The sequence below is a fragment of the Dipodomys spectabilis genome, unplaced genomic scaffold (assembly GCF_019054845.1).
Source record: "Dipodomys spectabilis isolate Male_0828 unplaced genomic scaffold, ASM1905484v1 ptg000363l, whole genome shotgun sequence".
NCBI lineage: Eukaryota > Metazoa > Chordata > Mammalia > Rodentia > Heteromyidae > Dipodomys > Dipodomys spectabilis.
Window position 1 is genome coordinate 1,702,796 of NW_024871040.1, and position 9,384 is coordinate 1,712,179.

The following is a 9,384-nucleotide window of genomic DNA, read 5'->3' on the forward strand; positions in this document are numbered from 1 at the left end:
TCTGGGCATGGACATCTCTGTTCATGTCTTTCTCAACAAAACTCAGTACCATCATCTCATTCTGTAGAGACCTGCAGGGCTCTTGGTCACAGTCTAAGAGATATCCTCTTCTAAGCCACTGCTTGTGATTCCTACCACACAACTTTCTCTTATAACTTCCCAAGCCCTGCTATCCCAAGAGTACCACTATCACCAAAAGCAACTTCTTCAGACACAAGACAAAGTCCATTCTCCCACTCTCTCAGCAATGCATGAATAGCAGGAATCATGTCCTGATCAACCCTATGGCACCTATTCTGAAATCCTAGTTTCTCTACTAAACATTGCTAAATCTATGTTTCTGATGATTTATGTCAAATTTGGACAGGTAATTTCAGGAACATCTGGTCTATTAATTTGATTGTCTATAGTGTTGGTGGCTGGAGTGACATTACCATTGTTCTCATTGAAGGGAAATGGTATGGTGGTGTTTTACCCAGATCTGTGCTCTAGAAGGGTGTGTACAAGATGGGCCTTATCTCTACTTGAAATATTCAGATGAAATATTCAATTGAAGCTCCCTAGGCTTGAAGTTTGCTTTGCAAAAAAAATGTATCATTTTGTCTCATTCCCTGAGACTTATGTATCCATTACACAATGCACACTGTGGAATTTATATGAACACTAAATTATTATAAATATGGTATATAAAAGTTGCCATTAGGGCTGGGAAGGTGGCTCAGTGATAGAGTGCTTGCCTTGCATGCATGAGGCCCTGAGTTCGATTCCTCAGCACCACATGAGCAGAAAAAGCCAGAAGTGGCGCTATGGCTCTTGTGGTAGAGCACTAGTCTTGAACTGAAGAGCTGAGGGACAGCGCCCAGGATTAGAGTTCAGGACCCACCACAGTCCAAAAAAAAAAAAAAAGTTGCTATTAGCCAGGTGCTGGTGGCTCATGTCTATAATCCTAGCTACTCAGGAGGCTGAGATCTGAGGAGGTTCAAAGCCAGCCAAGGCAAGAAGATCCATGAAACCCTTGTCTCCAGTTAACCACCAGAAAACCAGAAGTTGCATTGTTGCTCAAATAGTAGAGCATTTGCCTTGAGCTGAAGAGCTCAGGGACAGTGCCCAGGCACAGAATTCAAGCCCCATGACAGACAGAAAAAGAGGGGGAAAAAAGTTACTACTCAGTAATTGAACTGTCTCAATCTCCAAAGCTGCTTTCTGTGAGAAGGCAGAGAATAGTGTTTTTCTTTTGTTTGTTTGTTTGTGGAGGTAGGGGAGGTACAGTCAGCTTTATTGGTAGTGCGGTGGTGGGCACATCAGGGCTCTGAGCCCCTCCCTTTGGGCAGAGGTCCAGGATGAAAATGGTGAGGAAGGGGGCTTCTCTGTGTGTCAGGGGACTGGTTGGGGGGGGCCATCCCCAACAGTGAGGGAGTTGGAGGCCATGTGGACATCAAATCAACCACCCAGTGGCTGTAGCCATATTCATTGTTGTACCAGGAGATGAGCTTGACGAAGTGGTCATAGAGGGTGATGCCAGCTCCCACATGGAAGGTGGAAGAGTGGGAGTCACTGAAGACCACCTGGTCCTCAGTGTACCCCACGATGCCCTTGAGGGGGCCATTGGACACCTGCTTCACCACCTTCTTAATGTCATTGTACTCAGCGGCAGGTAAGGTCCACCAAGGAGGGCGTGGGCATGCGGAAGGCCATGCCAGTCGCTTGCCCACTGAGCTCAGAGATGACCTTGCCCACGGCCTTGGCGGCACCCATGGACATGAGGATGAGGTTCTAGGCCATGCCATATCATCACGCTGCAGCTTGCCTGACTGTCCATCTGTGGTCTTCTACGTGTTGGTGATGGTGTGCGTGGTGGTCAGGAGGCCCTCCATGATGCCAAAGATGTCTGGATGACCTTGGCGTGCATGGCCCTGGCCAGCAGCACCAGGCAGTTGGTGGTACAGGACATGTTGCTGATGGTCTTGAGCAAGTTGTCATATTTCTCGTGGCTCATCCCCCCCCATCACAAACATCGGGGCGTCGGTCAATGGGGCAGAGATGATGACACGCATGGCACCGCCCTTCAGGTGAGCCCAGGCCTTCTCCACCGTGGTGAAGATGCCCATGGACTCCACCACATACTCAGCCCCAGCATTGCCCCATTTGATGTTGGCGGGATCTCACTCCTGGACATGGTGATGGCCTTACCATTGAGGACCAGCTTGCAGTTCTCAGACTTGACCATGCCATTGAACTTGCCATGGTGACATCATACTGGAACATGTACACAAAGAGGTTCAGGTTGTTGAATAGGTCAATGACGGCCACAGTGTCCACCTTATTGGAATTGAAGGCAGCTCTGGTGACCAGGTCCCCGATGCAACCAAATCCGTTAACTCCAACCTTCACCATCATGACTCAGGAACACAGGCTGGCACTGCCTGTGTTAGTCAAACACTGTTTGACTAATGGGTGATGAGAGTGAACTCATTTGTACCATGTATTTTCTGAATCCCAATGATGACACATAATTAGCACAAATGGGTATGACAGTGTCCTCCCAAGTAGAGGAACCAAGGGGAGACTCCATAGAACTTTCTGCCTCACAACAAAGCTGGGACAGGGGAATAGGCCAAAAGTAATCTCTTATCAAATATTCTACAAAAAAAAAGTTCACTAAGGTCTCCCTTTCTCTGTGCTTTTTTTTCTATATGTGTTTTAGTTCATATTCAAGTTCTGGAAAGCAATAGATGCGCTTGATTTAAGGAAAAAGCTGTCATACAATAAACACGGGAAGCTAAACTTCTGGACAATTTAATATGACCTTTCTAGCTGAAAAAGAAAGAGATAAGCACTAAGGTGGACCCTGTCCTTTGACCTTGAAGCTTGATTTGAGCTGCTCATTTTTAGAAAAATTTCCCTCATCTGTGGCTCAGGACCTTAGGTCACTATCCTCTCTGGGGTCCTATTCAAATCTGCTACCTATACTCGCAGGGGTGTTTAGGAGGCGCTTACAGAGATGAAAGAGAAGGAAGGGCTCACTGGGGTAAATTTTAACCCAATTGGAAAAAAAATTCCAAGACAGCAACATTTGTATTTTAGGCAAAAATAAATGAAGCTATCAGGGCATTCAATGGGTTCTCCTCACTTTGCTGTCCTTATCAAGTAACTCCAGCAAATCTGCACTGGAATATTAGGGTAAAAAAATTATTGAGGAGCTTTAATAAATGTGGATAGTAAGGCAAGGAAAAGGAAAAACAGACAAAAAACACCAGTGTCCTAAGCATTGGAAGCTAACCTAGGGTCTTGACTTCCTCAAAGGCTTGGCTCCAGAGTGAAGCTAGGCCTGCCCACTCCTCTGCAAATGGTGTTTACTGTTTGCAGACTGTCTACTTGCTCCTATCTTACAGGAGCAAATATCCTAGTATACATCTAGGTAACCTCAGGAGCTGCTTTCCTGACAGTGTTCTTGAAGCAGAGAAGATGGGGATGGGGAGGTCATATCTTTCTGGGATAAAAAGGAACACATGCAACAACGCATGTGGCTTCTAAGAAATAGGAACTGTAATGAGAAAGGTGACACTAAAACCTGCTCTACACCCCTACTCTGTATGTAATCCATGATAAACCCCATATCTCAAATAGGACAGCTTCCTAGAGATCTCTATTTTGTGAAAACAATTCTCTAACAGCATCAAACCTTGCCTATGCCTCTCAAAAAAAAAACACTGTGAAATGATATTGATAAATATAATGAGAATAGCATGGTTTCATGTACCTCATGCTTGTATAAAAAGAATATAAGAACTATTATTGTAACCCCTCTGTACAGTATTTTCACAATAAAAAAGAACTATTAATATTTAAAATGTAATAAATGGTATTTATTTACCAATGTGGAAAGCATAATATACACAAGGAAAGGATAACCATATTCACAATATATCCACAAGTACCAATATCCCACATTAGAAGGACATTGTTTCTGTAGGACATAGATTTGTATATCATACCCTGCCTGACCTGGGAAAGAAAGCTCAAAGTCCCTGACTATATGGGTACCAACCATATGGATCCAACTTTAACTTCTGGAGACTCCTTAAGTTACAGGAGTAAACAGCCCAGGGAAAATACTCGACCCTCTTACAGAAAAATCAATTATTTGATTTCATGTACATAAGAAAAAATGGGAAATGAACTAGGGAGATTAGGTCTGGCCAGTGCCATATTGGCCATGTGGTAGATGGTAGGGTCTGGCATCTTGTCTTCATGCTGGGGAAGGAGATGTCCCTGCCTCCCAGGTGATGGCGTGCCCAGATCCCTGGAGACAGTCAGGCACTTAGCTGATAGGTTATTAAACCTGTCAGACCAGTGCCTGGGACTAGGAATTTTCTGTGGGCTTGCCCCCGCGCTGGCACTATTTAGGCCCGGACCAGCCCAGGTGGCATTGCACCATGCTATGTGTGTCTCCGTGATCCCATCCTGTGTCCTGTCTACTGGCTAGCCTCCAGTCATCATGGCATCCCAGTTCAGCTCTCCACTGAAGCTAAATTGGTTTGTTGGTATTGTTGGTTTGTTGGCCTGTTTCCCAGCTGTGTTATGTGTATTTAGGGGCTGCAGGCTTTTGTAACAACTTGCTGCAGGTAGCCTGCTAACTGAGTAATAAAGACTTCAAAATTCCATCTTAAAAAAGAAAATCCCACATCAGAATTGCCCTGAATTTCCACTGGTTTTAATACGTGCTTGACATTTACATGCATATGAAAAGTCTATACAAGCTCATCCCAGATCCCAGGACTCCACCCATGCTTGAGCAGTCGAAACTGGTCTGAAATTGTGTACTGTCTTCTACTGGAGGTCACAATCTCTGAGGTGCCCACCAGGCTGCCAAGCTGAGGCTAATGGCTACTCTGCCTGCATGAAAGGGAGCCTGGGCCTGTCTCATTCTTTTCCAAGGTGGCCTGAGAGAAAGTGGTCAGGACCCCCCTACATTGGTCTGCCACACACATTGGTAAGGGATGAACTTCCTGGCCTTACCTTACATTCTGTCAATTCCCCTGCACACTCACATTGTTCTTCCTCTTTTTCAAAACCGTGGATATTCTTAGTTCTCTTTATGGACTCAAAAAAAAAAAAAAAAAGGATTCCTTGACCTGTGAAGAAAAGAGAATAAATGGTACTGGCGAACATTATGTGAGGCACTCAGAGCAGAACCTAGTGTCCCCTGCAGCAAGCCATACCCAGGTATAGTGACTCACGGCCCAGTGTTCCAGTTAACCATTAGGGGTTGCTCAGAATAATTCAGAGGTACAACCTGATGTCAGGAATGGATAAAAAGGAAGAGGGTTGGACATGTGTTCAAAGTATTTGCATTGTCCAGACAAGAACAGAACCTTCAGGGTGAAACTCATAAGATGGAAAGAAGCAATGTCAAGAGCTCAAAGTAGATGCTCAGAAATAACAATGAGAAAAGATTTTTTGAAATGGCATGAAAGGGAAATCAGTGGCTTGCAGGTAGGAGCTGCTTTGTTTTGCTACTGGAGAGGACATCTTCTCAGTGGCCATAAGTGGTGGTTATGATGACGCTGACAGGACAGGAAAGAGTTGAGGTGACCCATGCTGCTCCCCCTTTATGGAATGTATCACCGTATTCATTTACACTCCCTTCTCAAGGCCTAGAATGCTTCTCTGCTATAATGAGGAAAGTAGACTCTAATCTCCAGACTTTCCTGGCCATCCAATTCCACCAATATGACCAGAAGAAAATATATATGACATTCTCTTCCTCTAAGGGAAAGTCACTGTGTCCAGAACTTTTTCACATCCAATTCCCTCCATTGCTTGCTTCCTTTCTCCTGAATAGTGCCTGTTTCATTTCTCCTAGTCAAACTCCTCCTGTAATCTTAGTCTGCAATATAATTGGAGGACAGATTAAGGATACTCTTCCCCACAACAGTGAGGTCCTTCCTAAATCAGGAATCTTTTCCATTGTTCTGGGGTTGTGTGGATCCTCCAGATATAACTACAATCAATTCTAATTTTTTACTGGAAGAACAGAATTTTAATATCAATATTCATATCTAACATTTCCTATATAAAACAACAAAACTTGCTTTAATCTATAAACAGACCCAGGAGCCTGGCTTCCACAAATGCAAATCTCCGTGGTCTCCTGCATCCCAGGATGGTGTTTCCATTTTGAATGGCATTGCAACTAGCATGATAGTGACCCAATCTGACTGTCTGCCCTTGTGGGGTGAAGAGTGGGGCTTAGGAAAAGCATTTCTGCATGGTCTCTGAACCCCTGGTTGGTTGTGATGGGCAGTACCCTATCTGGATCAACCCTGAGTAGAGGGTACCTATAACACCAAGGGAGGTCAGGTCAGGATATCCAATGCCAGTATCATTTTGGCATCAGGATAGGTGTGTGCATCCATGATTCTCAGTGCACTAGACTTGAGGTAAATGGAAGGTATTCTCTGGCCTAGGCCTCTCCAGTATGTAACTGCTTATCCCTTGGCCAGCCAGACCAAGGGAAAACATCCCTACATGGAATGCTTAAGTGAAAAATGGTGGACCTGGCTCCATGATTCATCTTTGTCTGCTGGAGGAAGTTCTACTTCTGGCACAAAATTGTAATTGGCCATATTGTTCATGGCATAATAACAGTATCGTCAGGGAAGTTCAGATCAGAGCCAGACACAGTGGAATACAGTGTAGAGTCTCTCAAGATGGGTTCTTGTGGCCCCTCTAGCAGTGACAGACATGGAAGACCTGCAGCTCCAGTTTCTTGCTCTACAGAGAGACCCTTTTGATCCATGTGGGAAATCCCGAAATGGATTTGGAATGCACAGGGCAATGATTCAGAGAAATTCTGGGCCCAAAGCAGACCTGGAGTGAAGACACTTTGATTTCCCCATCAGATTGTTTGCAGAGAATCCATCCCAGAGGGGATACCAAAGGCTTCTTCTCTATTTTCAGATGGTTGCTGAGTTGAAGTCTGGGGAGATCATACACAAGACAGAGAAGACAGAAACCTCCAGATTCTCATCACAATGAGTGAAATAAAAATACTGGATTTAACTGGAGCCATCTTGGCAATGTGGTTACCACAACCTGCTCTAACTGTGAATGGTTTATACCTTGGGGTACTTTAGGTGATTATGGAAAATACTGAATGGAATCCTCACACCAATGCCATCATTAGAGATGACAAACACAAGTTTAAAGCTAATATGACTTGTCAAAATCCCCTTCATCAGTGAGACAAAGAGCTGGAACCATGTCAATAAGAGGGATTTCCAATGTTCCCATAGACCCATTGATAGACTGAGTCATGAGGCCACTGGGCTGATGTAAAGACAGGGAACAGAACTGGTAGGGGCCCGGCTGGAGTAGGAATACACATTGGTGCTTCCTACTTAAGGCATGAATATGAGAGTAGCAGTGACCTGGGCCTGCTGCCCAGAAGACCCCTCTTCCTGAATCTGGTCAGTTCTTCAAGGTGTAATCAGTGGAATAGGGAGGGCAGTTGTACCGTACGCCCAACAGCACCTTCCTACAATCCTCTAGTGTTGTGTGTGGCCACAGAAAGGCACCTGGGATAGCCTGACACAGGCCACACAAATGTAAGGAAATTTGAGTCCTCAGCCTTCGGTAAGGTGTGAAGGGTTATAAAAGCCAAGGTTACATTATCCCCTCGCTTCTCCAGGGCACGGAGTACACATGATAATCCCAGAGAAAACAGCTTCAATCCACCAGCTCTGGCAGTGCCTTGTAAACCAGGGAGGATAGAAAAGGCAGAGCTATTACAAGTGCAAAGTTGTTATAAGTTACAGAGGGTGAGGGACAACTTTACACTATCCTCTGGCCCATCCAGAGCAGTTTTGCCTTGAGGGTTGGGCTTGTGAGTAAGCAAATTCTGTCCCACCTGGTCTGCTAATACCCAACCCAGAATCTCTTGTGCATCATTTCCAGAGACTGCCGCCAAGAAAAACTCATGGCTTTGGTGTTTGCCATGGTAAACCAAATACTTAGTTTCCTAGAAAAAAGTCTTCCACTACCACAGAAAGAAAAGACATCTACAAAGCCAGAACTCTCAGAACCTCTTATTACTTGCTCATCGAAATAGGGAAAGAGGAGTGATTCAGGCCCCCAGGGCCTTTGCCACGACAGGAAGGTGGGCTTGTGGGGTAACAGGAAACCCCAAATCTTGACATTTACCAGTCCTTCCTGCTGTCCCACGCCTGGTCTCTCATCTTTCATGGCAAGTTTGTCCAAAATCCCAGTCCTAGCCCACAGGGCACTCATGACCAGCAACTTTGTGCAGTCCACATGACGCCAGTGCAAGGCGTGGGATTCTGTAACTGGACACTCTCACGTTGCTTTCCTCATCTGTGCAGTGGGTTTTGATTCCTCCCATGCCCATCACTCAGTTTCAGCTACTTAAAGTTTGTACCTGCTTGGCAATGGTATTGTCATTCCTAAAGAGATTAAAGTGTAGGTCTGGCAGAGGAAAAATTTTAAGTGGAGACCAAATAACTTTGCCAACTACAGTTGATTATTCTTCAGTTCCAAAGCATATAGATATGGAGGAGTGGACGTCCTGGGATGAAGATGCACCCACAAGTGTAAAGACTGAAGGAGGGAATGGCAATGTGGCATCACAACAAAACACTTTGGAACAACTGGAACCTGACTCTTTTAAGGACATGACACCAACTATAAGGAAAAATCAGAAAATTGTCATTAAGAAGAGAGAACCTTTAAATTTTGGCATCGCCAATGGTAGCACATGTTTCTTCAGTAGACTAACAGCTCTTCATCAGTCGTCTGAATTAGGTGACTTACACACTTGGCAAGAAACTACTAATGCATGAGAAGAGGAAGAAGGTACAGCCTGGGAAACAGAAGTTGTTCTGAGGCTTGATTTTAATGCATTCATCAGCCCATTCAGGAGACCAAGATTATCCCAAAGTATGTGGAATTCTTAGTGATTGAGACTCAAAAGGACAGAAAAGATGTATGCAACTATTTTCTTCAACTATTTTCTCCAGACATACGATTGTTTTCTGGAGAAAAATTATTACAAATGGAATATATCACTACCTCTCAAGCTAGTGTTTCTAGATAAATAAATGGGTGTAAATAATTTTATGGTGGAAAAGAACTCTATTATCTATTTCCTTCACTGTGTATGATTAGAAAATAAATAATTCTACATTTTTTTGTTTCCATGATCACCTGACCTAAATTAGACAGACTAGAGGTAGGGCTTTCACTTATTTTTGTTATAAGAAGCTGATGTTAACATACCTTTTCTCTAGTGAGAACAGGTATTGTTTTATATATCATTAAGGGATTTGATTATTTGGGTTTTTAAGATGACATTAAATGCAATAA

The 9,384-nt window shown here is 44.2% G+C and overlaps 1 protein-coding gene and 1 pseudogene across 1 annotated transcript; one reads left to right on the plus strand and one right to left on the minus strand.

Annotated features, from left to right (window-relative positions):
* Positions 1 to 1,301: 1,301 nt before the first annotated feature.
* Positions 1,302 to 2,402, minus strand: LOC122095877 (annotated as a pseudogene).
* Positions 2,403 to 8,402: 6,000 nt separating this feature from the next.
* LOC122095969 (receptor-binding cancer antigen expressed on SiSo cells-like) lies at positions 8,403 to 8,861 on the plus strand. The gene has a single exon (XM_042666320.1). It carries the CDS (start codon positions 8,403 to 8,405, stop codon positions 8,859 to 8,861), a length of 459 nt encoding a protein of 152 aa, XP_042522254.1.
* Positions 8,862 to 9,384: the final 523 nt, after the last annotated feature.

Excerpts from the sequence above, each read along its gene's own strand:
- LOC122095969 (XM_042666320.1), top strand. The coding sequence starts at position 8,403 with ATGCCCATCACTCAGTTTCAGCTACTTAAAGTTTGTACCTGCTTGGCA.